This window comes from Apostichopus japonicus, chromosome 14 (assembly GCF_037975245.1).
Source record: "Apostichopus japonicus isolate 1M-3 chromosome 14, ASM3797524v1, whole genome shotgun sequence".
In the NCBI taxonomy this organism is placed as follows: domain Eukaryota; kingdom Metazoa; phylum Echinodermata; class Holothuroidea; order Aspidochirotida; family Stichopodidae; genus Apostichopus; species Apostichopus japonicus.
In genome coordinates this window covers 25,794,755-25,815,044 of record NC_092574.1, presented here as the reverse complement: position 1 = coordinate 25,815,044, position 20,290 = coordinate 25,794,755, and the positions used below count along the sequence as shown (strand labels likewise).

General features: G+C 39.0%; 1 protein-coding gene and 1 pseudogene across 1 annotated transcript; one reads left to right on the top strand and one right to left on the bottom strand.

Moving 5' to 3' along the window:
- Window positions 1-408: 408 nt before the first annotated feature.
- Window positions 409-20,289, bottom strand: LOC139979792 (leucine-rich repeat-containing protein 59-like). Its single transcript, XM_071990902.1, has 9 exons — window positions 20,042-20,289; window positions 17,195-17,254; window positions 15,997-16,260; window positions 14,503-14,575; window positions 13,748-13,939; window positions 13,189-13,239; window positions 8,029-11,756; window positions 4,542-4,759; window positions 409-2,345 (listed from the first exon to the last, which is right to left on the bottom strand). The coding sequence occupies exons 1-7, from the start codon at window positions 20,138-20,140 to the stop codon at window positions 11,590-11,592; spliced, it is 906 nt and encodes a 301-aa protein (XP_071847003.1). The 5' UTR covers window positions 20,141-20,289; the 3' UTR covers window positions 409-2,345; window positions 4,542-4,759; window positions 8,029-11,589.
- Window positions 14,896-14,968, top strand: LOC139980403 (U2 spliceosomal RNA; annotated as a pseudogene).
- Window position 20,290: the final 1 nt, after the last annotated feature.

Here is a 20,290-nt window from a genome sequence, read left to right as displayed (position 1 = left end):
TTTAGTAACAATGTAAAGTATAGCAGACCAGACTAAGTTTCTAGGCGTTTAAATTTTACAATAAACGTGAAGCATAAACTGGGGACCAAACTAAAATGTCTGATCCCCTAAATATTTTCATAGAAATAAAATTGATTGGAAAATAGGTTCCCTCCCCCCCCCCCCCCCTCACCTCTAGAATGACTGCATACTCGGATACGAATACTGTTAACCTTTACAAGTGACTATCTCGGGAGTACGAATGTAACGCAACACAACTGCACAGGGGTGTCTCCAATTTCTCAGAGAACCCGGTCAAGATGGAGGGGATAAATTACACGTGAGAATGATGTCACATCTTGACCATGTGAAAGCAAGCCTTTGCACGAGAGGATGGGAAAGCACATCAATAAATAGTGGAGCTCATCCTTGATATTACAGTTCAATAATTTATTTTTCCTTTTCAAAATATCATACATGTTTTGACTTAATAAGGTTTACAATCCTTGTTGAAACAATACTCATCCAAGAAGTAAAACGATCTATACACGTGAAGGCAAGAACTTGATGGAAGGGGGGGGGGGGCGGGTGGGGAACATGGCAGAGATAGGTAGAGTTGGTGTGGTGTGACAGGTGCAGACATAAGGGCCAATACATGGATAGATGGTACTAACCACAGTTTTACACACTGTAACTATAGAAAGCTTTGCGATTTAAATTGCGACAGGCCGTGTTTGAAGCTAGCCGTTCTTACAATAAAAACTGAACCATATACTACCTGCACTGTAGACTAGAAATGTGAGTACAACAGCACCAATATGAGTACATGCAGAATTCCCTGTGGGATACAAGTACAGGGCTCTCTGTATACTACATGCACATTGTAGACTAGAAATGTGAGTACAACAGCACCAATATGAGTACATGTAGAATTCCCTAGGTGGGATACAAGTACAGGGCTCTCTGTGCGAGTACTCCAATTACTCTAATAGCTATTCTACATTTCAAAGTGTTCCAAGTTAGAGTACAAATCCTGACGTTGAGAGTGAGTACAATACAACTATATTAGAGTACCACAATGAGTAAAGAAACATTACAAGTCTGGCACATTGCAGTTGGCTATTTGGTTTGAAGTTGTAGGTAATATAACCCATTATCGCAGTAGTCATCTTCAGTTAAAGACTACTGTTATCCAATAATAGCAATTTGTGACACTAAAGCATTAATCAACAAAGCCAGCAAACTAAGTCATTCCTTAACTTGTAAGTTCATTTATGGCATCACCACATTGATAGAGCAACTGAGGTAAAGTTAAGTACCAGAATATCAGAAAAGAGTTCCGGATAACTGGATCATTGCGCAGGCACTGACCTACTGAGAGTGGATGACAGATGACGGTCACCTCCATAAGGTTCATCCACACACCAAATATGAAGTTCATCCGCGATATATTTTTGAATTATAGTGTTTACAGGTCGAGGCATCACACACACACACACAATGACAGGCCATCACCATCGCAGCGATTACTTCTGCCTCTGGCAAGGAATCAAAATCGACTTACTAGCATTTCCCTTTTGAACAACACCATTATAAACTACTCAAAAGATGTTGGGCCTGGAAGATCATCTTTTCATACAGTTGCTAGGAACTGTGCAGGTACAGCACAAGTTGTACTCAGGGAAAGTCATTTCTCTCACTTTCAGTGTCACCTCAGAAGAAAGGTTACCATCTTTCCGAACCAAGATCTTTTCTTGTCAAGGGCCCCATTCATCACTGACCAGGTCATACGGAAGGTTTAAGCAGAGTCCCCGGGGGGGGGGGGGGGTGGGGACAGGTCAGTCAGTATTTCACTACATTTATGTTTGACTCGGTGTCCTTATATGGTATCCATTTGTCGCATTTGTAGATGACCGCGAAGAGCAATGAGCATCAAAAATTAAATTCTGAATCTTGTTCTTCAAAAGCAATTTCGTGTGAACATTTTCGATCCGTTTCAGTTCGTGAGTGACGTACTTCCCAAACAAGACATCACCGTCTTGACTCCATTCTTCATCTGCGTTCCCGTTTGAAAGCCTCTCTATCAATGTTAAAGCCTTCTCTAAGAGGTTAGTCTCCTGTTTATCGTGCTTTTTCCTCTTGTCAGGAGGGGGGCTTGTGTCACTCTCTGGGGACTCACATGCGACCTCTATTTCGACAGTCTCACTGACCCCATCGAGGTCATCTTCAGTTTCTCTTTTGGCAGAACTGCTTTCTGCACCTGTAGGAGGAGGAGGTGGTAGTTCCTCCAGAAATCCATGAAATTCATCAGTGGATGCTGTGATGTATGTCTCATAGTGGTTCTCGTTGCTATCACTGCTGTAAGACTGGTGAGATAAATAAATAAATAAATAAATAAATAAATAAATAAATAAATAAATAAACAAATAAATTAATAAATAATGCATGATTTATCAACCTATCATTGAATGGTTTCTTACTTTGTGATACATGATAGTAGCTTATCTTTACGAGAAGTTGGTCTGTTTGACAGTCAATTGTATCCACTTAGTTTACTACTGAACATTTGAACCTTAACAGCCTAAACCTACAGACAAGCAGAAAGCCAGTTGGCTTTGTGATTCATTGCCATATAAATGCAAATAACTATCTGACTAATGTAGAGCAAGTGAGTTAAATTTGTCCAAGAATTAAGTGACAACCAGAAAAGATCAGAGATTTCCAGCACTTATTTCTAACACTCCCCTGCAGGCATCAGCCATATCCTTCATTGGTAAGGATGTTACAGTATAGAATTTTTATTCCAAAATGTTTCAATATCCAGAAAGAAAAGTCTTCCTATGTGAAATATAGACCCATACATGTATTAATAAAATCAGCTCTGCCACCTTGCAACCATCCCTTTAATAATTTTCATCAATGAATGAGAACTGCATGACACTGTTCATACACTGTGAAATATTTTCACAACTTAGCCATAGCAAAAGTCTTTTTGTATGAATCATAGAGACAATGGCCAATTTTGAGTCCATTTGAGATAACTTGTTGACCCCTAAAGCCAATGTTTCCACCATTTGTGATAACCTGTTGACCCCTTGAGCTCAGAGGCTGAAAACTGATAGGGGGCCTGCTGTGAGTCTTAATGTGAGAGAGCATTATAGATAATCAATAGACTGAAGCAGATTTCATTTCCTGGATGACTGTATGTTTTGTTGAAAGCTTATAGAGCTCCTTCACAAACTGAACTGAACTTGACCAAACTATGTTCATAGCATTGGAGAATTCCCAGATTAATTGTTGCTTGAATTTTGGAGTTACCATGATTAGAGGGTTTCAGACTTTTACACCTATTGACCTCAAATTTGAAGTCCATCTAACTTTGTAATATTGAGTTATCGTGTTCACAAGGTTTTTCACAGTTTGGACTCTGGTGACCTAGCATGACCTTTGATCCCAGCCAAAAACAAATGCAGCTGAGGGTGGCATACTCCTATTAGCGTCTATATCAATCCGCGGCAAATGTTCTCCTTCAGGAAAAGTGCCAATTAGGAGCAGGAATTGCTATGTTATCAATTAGGATGAGCTTTTTTGTGGCTTGGATGTTAAAGAGCATGAACAGAAGCACATGTGGTTAAAAAATTGGGTAAAACTGAGGCAATTTTAGACCAGTTAAGCCCTCTCAGGAGCAGCGGACGAAGATTGTTTACGGCCGAGTAAAGAGGTTTGTTTACAAGTGATGAAAAGTTCCAGCTCTCGTAGCAAAAAATTTTCACGGTCATGGTACGGAAAATTGATGGTGCCATGAAAGGCCAACTTGTCAGCTATCCAGTGATGGGTAGCGCTTAGCAAGTGAAAACTTCTATCTAGGCTTAGAAAAGGCATTACTTTTGTCATTTAGTGTGTAAGTCAATGGGGATTTTAATGGGCGTATGCTACCTTAAAACTCAATATGGTGCATCTAAATACAAAGTTTTAAGTCCATGCACCTTTATAATATTGAGTCATTGTGTTTACAAGCCAAGGCGTCACATACACTCACACACCCACATACACACTGCATCATGACTGCAATATTTCCTTTTGTTTTCAGCAAGGAATAACAAATGCTAGCAAGGATCTACATCTCTTAATGAGTGTTAGTTTGTTTCATCTCAGTTAGCCTTTGAAGAAGATCCTGCTAGGATAAAAATGTCAGGCCATCTAACTTCTACATATTTACCGACAAATGCAGCTTACAATAGATATGCAGTATGCTAACAGTTTTTGTCTCTCCATGCATTTCTGTTACAGTATCTCTCAGGTGTCATCCTTATCAACTTTGTACTTTGTTTGCTTTAGTATTTGTTCTGTCATTGGTTCAGTTTTCTTTCTACTATCTTTTTTTAAAGGGGGAATCTTATAATTAACTGTCTGTCCATATGTGTCTTTGATGTGTTCTTGGTTTATTTCGTGTCAGTCAGCCTCTGAAGAAGACCCTGATATGATCAAAATATCAGTTCCTCAAACTTTTATAAATCCATACGTTAACAAGTGCCACCTTACATCGAGAGCTTGTACCATACCTGCTGGTCAAATGATCTTGCATCAGCATCAGGTGATATGGTTCTGCTTTTTTTAACAATCGTAAATTGATCCAAAAAATGCAGATAGGGGTAGTAAGACCATTTACTCCTGTAAGGTTCTCCATCTACCATTGCCCCGGCATGTGGGTACTGCTCCTTGCTTTTCTCTCGGGCATATTGACTTCTCAGTCCTCTTAGCTTCTTTGTAACCTCAGAAACTAAGAGTGAAGAAAAGAAGAATGAAGTGTAAACAAAAAGTTCTGTTACTTTCTAAAATGATCTGATCTAAAATTGATGGGAGGCCTATGATATGCATATCATAGGCCTCCCATCAATTTTTGTAATTCATATTAATTTAATATATGCATGTCATTGACCCTCAGTGTGTGGTGATTCAAAATCAGTCTAGTGCAGATGTGCTACTCCAAAGTTGTTTTAAAACCAACAAAAGAATAGAAGCAAACTGCATTTGTTCATTTCTGAAATAACCCAATTCATCAAGTCCATGCTAGATGCAGGCAGTAGCATTAATGTGATCTTTCAGCCTAAGGAATTGTCCATCAAATGCAGTACAGTATCATATTGTAAGTCAGTAGTCCTAAAAAATGTCCCCCGATGTTTAAGGGCAGGGAAATGATCAAGTTCAAAGAGTCATAGTCGCGGGTTTAAGAGAGCTTAATAATTAGGCAGACATTCTTATTTAATTGCTAGTTTTATTGAGGTTTTGAGGTGTGAGTTTCTTTAAAGTACAGAATGTAGGCTTCAAGACATACAAAAGCATAACATACTGCTAGACACCATTCCGTAGTATCATACATGTGTGAGGAACAATAACACGTTAATAACAACAAACCCATTCCTAACTGCTTTAGACTAGGTTGGTAGCTACTGATGAGAGTCTTAACTTCAGACATGCGACCAGAGAGTAATGTTGGCTAACTCTTTGGTAGGCCTAGGCCCAAGTATGGTCCTCAGTTTTCTACTGTAGCTTAACTTTAATGACATACTTACTGTAGTTAAGCCCAGGACCCGCGCAAATTTTACCCATAGGCCATAGTACACAAACTGTTCATAAACAGAGGATAGGCCAAGGCCTCTTGGTCTAGATGCAACTGCCAGAAATTTATTTTAGCTGTATTCCTGCGTGGAAAGGTACACTTCCTGTTGCTTTACACTATTACTTACTTATGCTGGGGACAAACTAAAACGAATGACAGCGAATGACCGAATGACAATTGACTTTGTACAGGGTTAATTATCATTTGCGAATGACAGCGAATGACAGCGAATGACAACGAATGACAACGAATGACAATGAAGGACAGTGTTGAGTGGAGATAGAATGATTAACGGAGTGGGGTAAATGCGGTTATTGGTTTTCTGCGCAAAAATGATTTGAGGAAAATCGCATGTTACGTGGTTGCAGGGTTTTGGTGTAATTTGCGGATAGAAACCACAGGGAAAGTTTTTGTGTGAGAATGCGCTCGAGTGCTGTGCTTTTTACCAGGCGCGGCGGAACGGAAAAATTATTGGGGGGGCTAATGTGTGGAGACTATCTAAGCGGAGCGCCACCATTGGTTGGCGTGGAGCGTACAAGAAAATTTTCGGTTTTTTCAAACCCCCAGATGGCCGAAAACGGCATTTCCCGAGTGTTTTATGCTGCGAATACCTAGCCCTAAAATATGGGTCTCAAGCCTGCAATTTCTCAGATTGCATGTAAAAGTCTGTAAAACCATTGTAATTTGTATGTTTTTTTTAAGAGAGTAGCTATTACTCGTAGTGTACTCGCAAAGACGTTTTTGAGTGTAGTAAGGGCGGTGGCGGAGCTAGGGGTATTGGTCAGGGGGGGGGGCAAGAATGGTCTGTAGGGGCGCTTTCGACACTATCTAAGCGGAGCCCCACCACAGGTTGGCGCGGAGCGTACAGAAATTTTTGAGTAAAGTTACTCCCTAGATTGCAGGAAATGACCCTTTCCGGGCCTTGCTAATTTGCAGATAAACGGAGAACAAATAGGTGTCGTCGCCATTTTGTCGGAAAATTACACCAACAGAATATGACAAATGTCAATAGGTGTATGAGAGCGCAATAAAATAGTCAATAATCGCGAATAAGTAAAAAGTAGTGAAAAGCTGAAAAGGACGCCAGCAGTCAAATTGAGTCCGTCAGGAGGGGGGGGGGGATCCGCCCCCTGACTGTATATATGGACGCTCCGCCACTAAGTAAGGGGATGTTGGAGAACTGGCTGAAATGAGGCAAGTCATTGGCCTAAGACGAAGTTGTGTTACGCTTACCGGTACTCACACTAACTGCTTCCACTTTTCACGGGCGTGAAGACGCGGTTGGGGTGACAATGTGGTCTACAGCCAGAGGACGGGCCGAGGGACCAGGGTCCCCCAGCAATTACTAAAATTATTACACCTATATAGTATACGTGTGCATCGGACAGATCGACAAGTATGCATTGAAAAATGGGCAGATGCACGTTTCGGAGCCTTGGTAAATATTGGGGGGGCTTATCATGCATTTGCCCCCTCAATTTTTTCATTGGGGGGGCTGAGCCCCCCCAAGCCCCCGGTTCCGCGGCCACTGCTTTTTACCACTGTAGATTTATATAGAAAGATTGTAGGGTCCTAGCTTATTTATCCTATCTTTGGCCAGTCTTTTGTACTTGCTGGCATTTATTAGACTATTCTGGTCACTGTTTGGTCTAGTCCACTGAGGATAGCCATCTATGGCATTGTTGGTATTTTGTCTATTGTTTACACTGAAAGTTGAGTTATGTTTGGAAGTTGTTATAGCCAGGTCAATTGGAGAGTACCCAGGTGCACACACTCTGGTGTGATATCACATGTTATACAGGTGTAGATGTTTGTGAGAGATGGAATGACCTAGTGGGAGTGGTCAGTGGTCTTCCACCTACCAATAGGATTGTATTATACTAGGGTGTTGGTTTATGTGAGTGTTAATTTGTTATGTATGTTGGAGATGATGTTACAAGAGGATAATACAAACCAGAGCTCCTCCAGCATCCAAGCTGTCAACTTGTCTTGTGTCATTCTTTGTTGGTTGCATGTGTTTTAGTTTGTTCTGTTACTGCTCGGTCACTACAAGATAACTGAAGCCGTTTCAAGATTATAGTATTGTTAGTTTCTAACAATTAATATCGGAAATATGACGTTAAATTTACTTTTTAAAATCAGACTTACAATTTCGCTTACTATAAGGTGCGTTTTTACCTTGTCCGTACTTTTCTAGATCTAGATACCCACGAAGTCTGAACTCTGATATCCGGTTGAAGCAAATGTCTGTGCTGTCATTACTGTCATTCGTTTTAGTCAACGCAATTTTTTAGTGTGTACAACATATTGTCATTCGTTATGTGTAACGCAATTGTCATTCGTTTTAGTAACACCCCTTATGCTGGGGCGCTAGGCCTAACTTTACAACTTACAAGTACTACTAGCCTATTACACTTGACTACTGTTACCTGTAGTTTCCAATTCCCGAGCTAATTTGGCAATGGCGTCACTCCTTTTATTTCTGTCCTTGTAATCTAGTAGTCTGGAGTTGTATAGAAACGGTGCTTTTTCGAAGAGAAAAATAAGTTTAAATGTCTTCTCATGTGTCCAACTAAAATCACTTTCTTGTCCACCGGCCATAATCCTATCAATACTGACATACAATAGTACTTCAAAATATTTCGCTCCCGTACCGTATACAATACTAGGCCTAAGTCACCGTTGGTGAATTATCTTTGGTTTACCTTTCTTACCGTCTTGTAAGTTGTACAAGACCATAACGTTGTTAAAGTCTTACCATACCGCTAGACATATTGTTTGCAAACAATAAGAAAGACAATAGCGCCATCTCCTTGAAGTACTTGGGGTCACAAGTATAATATGGCTGTGCTATAGGGGGTAGTTTACAGTACGCCTACGACTCAGGAGTCTCCATGTGGACTAAGCGACGACCAAATAGGTCCCTGACTTCAAAAACGTGTTAAATACATATTAAATGGACCAAGGGACCGACCTTAAATGTTTCGTGATCCACTTTTAGGTGGTAAAAACAATATACATACCCCTTGAGTTATATGCACTCGTCAAACCGAATGCAGCTCTAAAGCTGTTTCTCGCCAGAAGAAGCCCCGTGTTTTTGGATTGCTGAAGCATCGAGCATTCATGGCACCTTAAATGTTTCATACAATGACCGTGTACATTTTAACCAAGAGCTCAAAATTTGAATCACTTGAAACTACAACCACTTTACCCACCAGGACACAACAGAGTTCCTAACTTTCTTTGAATACACAAAGTAGTCTAAAATGGACAAAGTTGCTCCAAGATTGCACGTGTAATAACATTTATTCACTTATCTGAATATTATTCATAACTCTTTAACCGGAAAACTCCAAATAGATGTTATATTCAAATGATACACCATCTTCTATATTCCACCACAAATGAGTCATAAATACTGGGTTCTTCATATAGTAATAATCTTCCTTCAAAAAGTGTTAAAGATAATAATTTAGTATGATTTAAAATGATCAGGAGGAGGAAAGAAGTCTAAATCTTGAACCCTTTTAAAATGAAATGATGCGCTAGTATGTAGTTGTTAGATCCTCCTGCGAGAAGGAACTCGCGAAGAAGCCTCATTGGCTTATCAAAGCCGCAAGCTGACCAAAGTCAGTCTCTTAGATTCATATTTAACGTCCATGATTATGAATTGTCAACAACTCTGTAACTGGATGACATACATTAATCTTGGAGTGACTCCAACTCGGGACCTTATGCATGGTTGGAAGGCACCGGCGTTAACCACTGAGCTAACACTCCACTAGTTACATCAGTATTTGCTATAAGAACAGCATTTTATTTCTTGAGATCTACAATTTGTTACATTACCTTCAAAGCTTATGCCATGTAAAAGCTTAACCGTTACTTCGTTGATAGTGCTGTTTACTTCTTTCAATAAGGCATTTCCAAGTGAAAGTTTGTACATAAATGAGCAGTAACATGTCTGGCAGAGCTTCCAGTTCTCACTTGGTTTTTTTATTGGTTGAATCAGTTTCCATTATCACAAGTAATTGAAGTGCTTATGCTTTAAACCAAACATCCTATCAAGAGATGCACATGTCATTTTAAACGGGCCAATAATCTTACAAATTATTACAAAATGATTAAAAAAATTAGCACTTCTCAAACGTTTTTCTGAACGTTGAGTTGTAATATTTATTTCTGCAAAAAAGGTTACATCTCAACTAGTTTTAAAGATGCCTTTTGCTTTTACAAACTGAAACTTCTTAAGTTCCTTGTTTTAATAAGTTAGTTCTAAAGATATTTATTGTCTGTTGCATCATAAATGCAAAAGAACAACCTATATCTCTGCTCATGTACCTGTGGGGAGAGGTGGGGTGGGGTGAGATGGGGTGGGAAATCAATGTGGAATTAAAATCCTCTTTCATACCACCAACCCCCCACCCCCTCCCCTCCTTTTAAGTTTTGCAGGCACAAGCCAAAAATCTAATATTACCAAGTCTTGCCTGGGAATGTTCACTGAAGTCCTTGATGAACCCTGATGCACTTATTTCATCTGCCTGTTGGATGACAATGACAATGAAACTGTTTATTTCCATAATCTGGCAAGGGGGTGGGGGGAGGGCCGAGTGGGGTCATCTCACAGTAACAGAACAAGCTGCCTCACCTCCTGGAATATTCCACCAAATAAATCTGTCAAGCTTACATGATTGGATCAACTATATTGGTTATATAGGAATATTTCTTACTGCCATTACCATTAATGCTAAAATGAATTTATTGGCATTGTGATGTCATGTCATGTCAAAGGTCATGCCAGCAAAAAATATCCTGGCAGCTAGAAGAGAAATATTGAAAGGCAACCCTGACATAACTCCAAAGTAGTCTAATATTCTTTGCAAAATATCCCACCATAAGTCACTGCAGCATGTTTTCCATAAGTTTATGACATGCTGTTGGTTCAGTTAGTTCTTTCCAAAAGTTTACTTTAGTTATTAATTTTGTTCTGTAGGTCCCTCAAAGTCCCAATCTTGTGTTTATTTTGTATCTGTTTTCCTCAAAACCATAAGTGAACGTATCTTAACATTTGCTGATCAACTTAATGGGTCATTTTCAAGAGAATTATTTATTTATACATATTTATATGGCAAGTAAAGTGTCTTAACTTTTGCTCATCAACCCAATGGGTCATTTCACAAGAATTAATTTTAAATTTTATGGTAATTAAGCAGTAAAATAATGACATATAATTACCAAATTTTGAAATAACATGATTGAAAGGATCGGGTCAGTAAATTAGAGGACATGTTAATCTGACCATTTGCTTGGTCCTATTGTGAGATTATTTCATTTTTCAAGAAATTTTGTCTCTATTATTTGAAAAAATATTTCATAATTGATGTAAAACATGCTATAGTTAAAGTGCCTTGCATATACATCATGGTGCAGAAATTTTATGGCAAAAATGTTTTGAAACAATAAAGCTTTCCACCGAGCAATCCTGCAAAGGACGTATTCTCAGTGGTCATATTGTCCTTGATTAAAATGTGAATTTAGATGAAGTTGTCCAGTAATTTATTCTGAATTTCTGAATTATCTTTATTTTATTCTCAATCTTGAATCCTGTTCTCCATTTACGTTCCCCCATGGTTCTCCACAGGTTCCGAAGAGCTGCTCACAATTAATCCTACATTTATCGGCAATACTGTTACATAAAAACAATACACATTGTGATACATTCAGCACCTTACAGCTGGCCATGGTTTAAATAGTAACATCTTAAGGGAGGGTGACGACATGAATATTCATGTCAGTTATGTCACATGTCTTGTATATATGAGATGTTCTCCCTTCCGTAGTTCTGTTTATGAAACAAGGTTTTCTATACCTTCAATTACATATTTTCGAACTGCTTAAATCCTTGGTCTTTTGTAATTTTATCTGGCCTTTTAGGTATATTTTGCAATATGTGAGATCAAGTTTTGTGCTCCAAATGATTTCCATAAATGTCACTTTAACCATTTCTCAATCTGTGCTTTTACTGGTCTGGTATAGTCATTAAATTGTTGACACCAAGGAATTTCTCCATTTTCTTGGCAATGCATGTAAGATCCAACAGCCACACCAAGGAGAAGCACAAACAGCATAACAAAGAAGAAAATTCCCGATGATGAACCTGCAAGGGGATGAAAAAAACATAAAAAAAACACAATGAGATTGGAAAAAGCTAGGTTGGTAGTTCTTAACTTAACTTGCTTTAATACATATACCTTAAAATAACTTGTAAACTATTCACCACAAGCATGGCTGATTTCAAGGGTTCCTCATGGGTGAGATATGACTAAAAGTCCTGTAAACTGATATTTGGAGGGAGGGGAAGGGAGGGAGGGGAAGGGAGGGAGGGGAAGGGAGGGAGGGGAAGGGAGGGAGGGGAAGGGAGGGAGGGGAAGGGAGGGAGGGGAAGGGAGGGAGGGGAAGGGAGGGAGGGGAAGGGAGGGAGGGGAAGGGAGGGAGGGGAAGGGAGGGAGGGGAAGGGAGGGAGGGGAAGGGAGGGAGGGGAAGGGAGGGAGGGGAAGGGAGGGAGGGGAAGGGAGGGAGGGGAAGGGAGGGAGGGGAAGGGAGGGAGGGGAAGGGATGGAGGGGAAGGGAGGGAGGGGAAGGGAGGGAGGGAGGGGAAGGGAGGGAGGGGAAGGGAGGGAGGGGAAGGGAGGGAGGGGAAGGGAGGGAGGGGAAGGGAGGGAGGGGAAGGGAGGGAGGGGAAGGGAGGGAGGGAGGCAGACAGAAGAAGAATGGGGGAAGTGGGTAACATGGGAGACACTTGGAAATTGTCATAAATATTGTTACTTTCATTAGATGGGGTATGGGTGAGGGGAGGGTAGGGGTGGGGCATGTTTTAAGACAGGGGAGGAAGACTTCTCTTAATAGCACTCCTTATTCTGTTTTGTGTATTCCTCATTAGTGATTACATTAGTGACAACATTAACAACTTTAATTAGCTGGCTAGGGGTCAGGAGAGTACTAAGACAGGGGGAACATTTCCTTTTCTATCTTATGTCTTCTTTATTTATGACTCAATTGTTGCTGAGAACTATAAATCTACAGAAAGTTTCATGTAGGGTACCTTACAATAAACACGTACAATAAACACGTACAATACCGTACAATACAATTCACTGATGTTGAACTGGTCAAGTTTGATGACCTCATTGAAAGGGGAAATAAAAATTTAAAAATTTGGGGGATTTTTTCTGAAAGAGCAGATGGAGCAATAATATATCATTTTAGTAGGAATTAAATATCAAAATGTGTTTATTCCGCTCCTGTTGCCATGTTTATGTCTAATATTTGGGTAATTATTCAATTATTACAGACGAGCACAAAACACCTGTTGGTCTTGGAACAGAGATGTCATTGTCATATCCCTGGAAAAGATTGTTTTTCAGCTTGTTACATCACCATTGACAAGAAGAAGCCCTTCATAGCATTCTTATGGAACCATCAAACAGTTACTTAAGTGAGTCAGGCCATAATTTGAATCTGTTTATGAAAGAGTTTCCTTTCACCCTACAGCAGATGTTTCTAAATTGTGACAAAGGGTAATCACTTACCTTCATCACTTTCTCTGGCTGATTTTGAAGTTCCATTCACCTTAACAGTTTCTGTAATAAATGGATCATGAAAAATGATATCAAAGGAATATCAGTAATAGTATTAATAGGACACTAAATAGAAAAGAAAAGTTGAAAAAATATGGAAAGGCTTTCTTTATATCATATAGATCTGCCATAGTAACCCCAAAGTTGGTTTATTAACCAAATACATTTAAAGTAAAATATCACTTAGGTTTGTATTTTCATTTGTTGCACCTTGTTCTTGGATGATTGGACCAGATGTTAATCAGAAAGGCCAGCAGGCTTAGTGATTCCTTGCCTTATAAGTTTAAAGTGAAGATGGAATCACCTGATTGATAGAGCAACTGAGGAAAATGTGTCTTGAAGACAAGTACCAGAACACCATACCAGACCACTCGATCATTGCAAAGTATAAATTACCCCTCTGAATATTGATGACAGATAACAGTTATTAGGGAGAGTGGTAAACCCTCTCAGCCACTTTGAAATAATCATTGTAATCAGTGAACTTTCACACGATCTATCGTCATCTTACCGTCCATCTCGTCATCATCTTTCGATTCCTCCTCATCTTTATTTTTTGCTGCCTCTTCTTGCTCTTTGGCTGCCTTGGCTGCTAGGTATTCCCCTCTTCGTCTCTCTTTCTCATCCTGTTTCTGTCTTTTCTTTCTTTCTCGCTGTTTCTCTTCCTCTACCAGCCTCACAGTTTCTGCCTCTGCTTCCTTGGCTATAATTAGATCACAGAAAATATTTATAACAGCCAACGAGAAATGCTGGAACTCTCGTTCCTGTGGACTCTCTTTTACTGCACGACCAACTGATCATTGTTACCATACAAAGATCTTTTTGATGAATATCCCACCAGATTTTACCCAAAATATGACCTTAAATGACCTTTGACCGCTGATACTTTTACAACTTTTGTGCTCACTTCATCAACCAAAACTTTGTCAACAATTCTCATCCAGATCAGATTAATACTCTAGGAGGAGCATTTAAAAGGTTTTGATGTTTGGACTTGCCCTGACCCTACATGACCTTTAGCATACTTTATTTTGCATACGGACTAATGAAGCACCTGACATAGGTAACAACTAGGACACCTTTGATACATACAGACCTAAATGTCAGAGTACAGTGTCCCTTTAAGCTGAATTGGACATACAGATAGAAAGACTGACGGATACATCTCAACTGGCTTGGGATGCTAATGAGATAATCAAATTATACATAAAAGTTACATAAATGTTCTTCACTTTTCATCAGTTTCAGTTTCTTTGAGTGACTAACCTCGCTGTATCTCCAGTAAAGCTATTCTCTTCCGATCGTAAATCTCTTTCAAGTCTTTCATGTAACGGAGAACCTGTGATGAGAATGTCATGTCACTGATAAAAACAATACCAGAATAATTAATCACGGCCCAATTACATATACTGTAAGCATCCTCTTAGTACATCCTCTTTAATTTCTATCCCTACAATCTCTTCGTTTCACATTCATGTTGGGTGGAATTCCTCAACCTTAGACTTGAGCAACCTCAAAAGAAAGTGTAAAGTTTTGCACAAGAAAAAAACAAAACTAAAGGTCTCAGAGAATGTCCTGTAGAGGTACACAAGATGACAAAATGAATGTCCTCTGTCCACATAGTTTGCACTGTATATAATCCCAGCAATCTTAAACAGAATCGCTTCTCGGCCTTTTGGCTAAGATCATGTGTAGTATCTGTTCCCTTCGGGAATGGTGATACACACCTGACGATGATCACACAGTCACAGTCCCGATGCAAGGGGACTGGGGCTGAGAGCGGATCAGTCGTTTGGTAGTTTGGTTTTCGTGCCCAGGTTCTTTCCTGGGTGACTTTTTCTTAAAAAGTAATCTTAAACAGAATACTGTAGTTTTTTTAATTATTTAAATACTCAGAGTTTAGACAAAACAAAATAGCCCTTACAGCTGTGTTTCCTGACCTTTCTGCACCACTTTAGGTCTCATTTTGCATTCCATTAACAAACACGGTCAAACTGATACTATCCCTACAGTCTTTCTTGGCATAAATATGTACAAAATCATGACCATACATACTTAATTGGCAAAAACTTGTTTGTAGAGATCAAGGGACCGCATATCGAAATGTAAACATCAAATTTGTTTACTAACAAAGTAACAGTTCATGAATATTCAAACATTAGTCAGAAGTATGCAAGAGCAAATGTCACGACCTCTATTTACATATTACATTGCCAAACAATGTAGACTACATATTTAACAATTTCTGCTGGACTCAGTACAGTCCTGGATTCCACTGCCAGTAAAGCAATTAATTACTCTTCTTGAGCGTATTTATTACATGTTTCCTTGGAATGGATCACTTTGCTAGACAAACGTTATTTGAGAGAAAGAGACTATATTAAACTGTAAGTCAACCTAAATATAGCCTTTAAGTACACGTATGAACAGAGAGAGAGGTAAATACGTCTGCCCGCACATGTGTCCAACTAATGTTTTCTTTTCTTTAAATTTCTCTGTAAATGGACCAAAATTTTGGCAAAATAAAAAAGCAAGGTCATGATTGTGTAATTATTGTGTCTAATTACCGACGGTAGCAAGCTGTGTGTGTGTGCATTTTCTGGGATTGATGGTGGTGTCTAACACTTCTGTTACACCTCATTCGAAACTAGGTCAGATTACCGGCATGAGATGTTTCTTTGTGCGCGAGTCTTCACACCCTTTAATGAGATACTGCAACAAATGCTATGTTGGATTGTTGCTTCTCTAACATAGACTCACCCTCTGAGCACACAATTTACATTGTTTGTCATCCAAGCAATCTCCAACCATCTTTTGGGGTGGCTCCACTAACGGATTGTTCTTCAAGTCAAGCCACTTTAGATTTTCCAGCTCAGCAAAACTAATTGGCAACCGTTCAAGTTTATTTCCCAAGAGGTCCAAGTGGCGGAGGTTTACGAGTTGTCCAAAGTTATCCGGAAGACTAGTCAGGGCATTTTTGCTGAGGTCCAATCTAACAAATCTTGTGAGAGTGCAAAAATTTTCCTGTGAAAGAAACAAAGAAAGACCATTCCTAGTTAGGCATTTTAATAAGTCATTTGTGAATTTATTATTGAGTAATTTATTTATTTATTAAATATGCTGCAATGATAGAAAATTACGGAGACGAAAAACCACGTTATAATTCCCTTTTTTATAACTTTCCGGTGTGCTATTTGGAAAATTAAAAAAATGGGTTCCTTGGTAACATATGAACTACATTATATATGAAAATGAGAGATTTTTTTTCTGTCACTATCGTTCCACTTTAAAGGGCAGCCCAGAGTTTTGGTCAATTAATTTCCCTCAACATCAGATATATGCTTGCACATGTTGTTATGGTTACAACAGATGTTCAATATCTTGAGAATATTTGTCCCAATTCACGTCTAAAACTCATCAGTATTGCCCCCAAAGCACTAGAAAGTCACCTTAATGGTCACTCATCCTGACATTTCAACAAACTGTATACAGCCACTCTAGGTGAGACATTTAATTATCTACTTCAAACACTCCTCAATCTCTGGGAATAATTTGGAGGATGAGCGCCTCTAGGAGCAAGTTTGCTCAATTTCATTTTAGTGCTGAAATTTCAGGCAAACACTGATGACCTTAAGAGTTACCATAGTTACCAGCTGACCACACCTCCTTAGACAAAAAGGATAAAACAGAACACTGCAAAAAAAGTAACTTGAGTGAATCTGGTAGTTAATTGGAAACTCCAAACGTTCTTGGTTCGGGTTCAGTATTTACGAGCGGAGATAATTTACAAAGTAGAATAAAAGGGACTTAATGCTGGAACGTTAACCATGTCAAAGGTCAGGTGAATGGAAAAGTGAGAGAGGAGCACTGAAGTAAATAATGGCTATGAATAATAAAACACAACCAGCAAACTTTAAAATGAAAGGAACAAAAAAATGCGAAACATCTGAGTACTCACTGGTAATGTTGTCAGCTGGTTACAGGATAAATCCAAAGTGTTTGCCTTGGTGAGCGCTGCCTATAACAGGGTAAAAAGAAACACAAACAACAATTATTCAAAGCCAAGACTAGTGTATAAATTATGAAACATTGTGGCTATTCACCCAGCAGCCACGTGGAAACAAGAGTACAGTATACTCCAACTATTCATAATGCAGTTAATTAACCAATCAGAACACAGAGCTTAGAATGTCCACACTCGATGATGAAGTACCATGCATTAAGGGTGCAATGTGATCCATATTCACATTACATTTGGAAACTGTTGGGTGGATTACAAGTAGTCCTGTTTCAATGCACTTCCACAATGCTCTATTCAACACAACACTTGACAATGTTTGGGAAGATATAAGATCAACCACATCTACCATTTTACTGTGATGAGATCATAATGCATAAGTTTAGCATTCTATCTGTACTGTTTTAATTTAACTATAGATACACAACATGAGGCTTTCAACATGAGGTTTCATCTTTGCCCAACTGCCTGGATGAACGGATACGTGTCAAGTTATGCATGGCAGTCAGACGACAAATAACTAGGCAGTAAAAATTATTTGTCTGACTGCCAGGTAAATAACATGTCACGTTTCTTATTCGCCTGGCAGCCAGGGGAATATTGTCAGTGTTAGACTGTATTCATCTGGCTACCAGAGTAATAAGATGATGCATTTACTTATCCACCAAACTGTCAGATAAATAGTGAGGGCACTTCACCTTATTTGCCGTGCTGCTGGGCGAATAGGTGCAACCTTATGAAAAACTTGGGCCAAGATCACAAACTTCAACTGTCAATGCAGGCACAACTTCAGGTCGCCACAACCTGAAGCTTCACAGTGGTTGTATGTCTTGAAATTACTTTCTGAGATATGACATGAATTAGGGCAATCTGGTTGTCTTGTATAATAAGGTGACCATATTTTCCACAGAATCTGGGGACATGATGTTGACCCCTACATTTTGCCACTGAGGGACACTTACCTACACTGTACATTTGGATTTGAAAGGAGAGAAGGATGTTTGATGGCTTCTCAATGTTTTGGCAACTTCCTATGTTTCAGAGATAATAGTCAAACTCCCAAGTTTAGAATGTTATCCAGATGCAAGCAATTTTTGCCAAGATTTAAAATAATCCAAAGTGAAAAAACTGGATGGTACCTGTGAGTCTCATGATTAATCACTCATGTGCAAAACAGTGTTTTTCATGTGAATTACCAGCTAGGCCTACCAAAGTATGATATGATGTGGGATGCCTTCATCTGTGAGTCATAGATGAACTCTATGATTGTTGTTGTAAACGTTTTCCCTTGGCACTAAATAAACTGGGACATTTCCAGGAATACTTTCCATATGGGGACAGCTACATAAATCCATGTGAGAACAAGTGTTATGAAATAGTGATACCATCTCTTTGATGTTACCGAAAAACTCCATCGAGACACCTTACGGGCCTCTTATGTATTTATCTAGGTCATGGATTCAGTTTTCCCACGAGAAGTTTTTAACTATCTTATTGAATCTTGGTACAGGGCCTTTTCCCAAAATAGATTCCATTATGTCTGTGGAACATTCGAGAAGGTTCTCTTATGTGGTATGGAAGTTTCCATAGAAAGGGGATGGACTTCCAAACTCCCAACCAATCAGGGCAGATCAGTGCCAGCGCACTTATTTTTATATCATTAAGTTAATACAGGATGGTCAGGTTATTGGCTGCCTACTGATTGTGCGCAGTGAGATTTTATGGAAGTAAGGTTTAAAAGTAAAAGGAGGCCGAAAGTTTGAGCACTCCGTCAGCAAATTTATCACTTGGTCAGCAAATTTATCACTCCGTCAGCGCTCCGTGATCAGTTCGTTGCTTCGTCACCATTTCATCACTCTTTCTAATTGTTTAATTGACGGAGTCAAGTCAAGTCAAATCATTGTAATTTAGTTTATTTGTAAAGAGAATCGACAGAGAAGAAATTATACCTAATCAATAATCAAATCCTATCTCGTCAAATTGTTTTTTGTGTGAAGTCATTGTTTTCTTCCGTTCGAGACATCTCCTGAAGAAGCATAAATACGGCATCAAGATATCCCAGTACCTTTCTATCGCGAGTCCCGATATAGTTTTACTATCGGAGGAAGCGGGCTCGTCACAATATTACACAAGGGACGAAATAACTGCGTTCGCATAGCAATTTGCTACCCAAGAATTGCCAGTTGCTAATCAATATTACTTTTGATTAGCAAAAGATGCAGTACCTGCTAATGCTAATTGCTATTTCCAAGAATTGTCGAGCAATTATTGCTAATCAATTCTCTAAAACTATTTCGTCCCTTGGAGAATCCATGGAAATTGGGGGACATGCAAAAATTGTAACATATTGTCGGAAGTATCAGTTAGCATCATAAATTTATGTCTTTTTTATTCTGTGGTACTTATGCTACTTCTTAGTGAATATCGGCTACAGTCAAGTCTGATTTCAAAATAGTGACCACCACAGTTTCATTCCCATTTTATTATGTATCCTGCTCAACAAGCTGCGACAAGACAGAAAGCTTTCTGGTGTATTCTATCCAAACTAGTTCTGCTTTAAATGTATTTAAACTTTAATCATGTAGCATATGCCTACATATATACGCCTATGCCTATATGTGAGCAATTGCGATTAGGCTAGGCATAATTGAAGTGTAATTTACTAAAAAAAGTTAAAAGGTGGTTGCAATAGTAGGCCTAGCATCTATTAATTACGTAGGCGATACAGATACGTAGGCCTAGTATTAGTGATTACTAATAGTAAAGACCGATCCAATATTTACTTACAATGTCTTTTACAGGGACCTTTGTCAGATTACTCAAACTCAAGTCCAACTCATTGCCATCCAATTTGTCTTTCAAATTTGTTTTAATTTTTGATCCCATTTTTATGTTTGGCGTCTGGAATGATATTTTATGTACGTGTCATCTGCTATAGTTCGTAACGTAGTCTAGCTGAGGTCAAGTAGCCTAACGTTAGCTTGACACGTACTAGTTACGCAATAAAGAAACAGTATAGAACTGTACACACTGTAG

What these genes read in the sequence shown, in the direction of transcription:
- LOC139979792 (XM_071990902.1), bottom strand. Translation starts at nt 20,140, where the DNA reads ATGGGATCAAAAATTAAAACAAATTTGAAAGACAAATTGGATGGCAAT. An exon ending in ACCAGCTGACAACATTACCA is followed by an intron (nt 16,261 to 17,194) that starts GTGAGTACTCAG and finishes TTTCTTTCACAG; the next exon opens with GAAAATTTTTGCACTCTCAC. An exon ending in GTAAATTGTGTGCTCAGAGG is followed by an intron (nt 14,576 to 15,996) that starts GTGAGTCTATGT and finishes TTCTCATCACAG; the next exon opens with GTTCTCCGTTACATGAAAGA.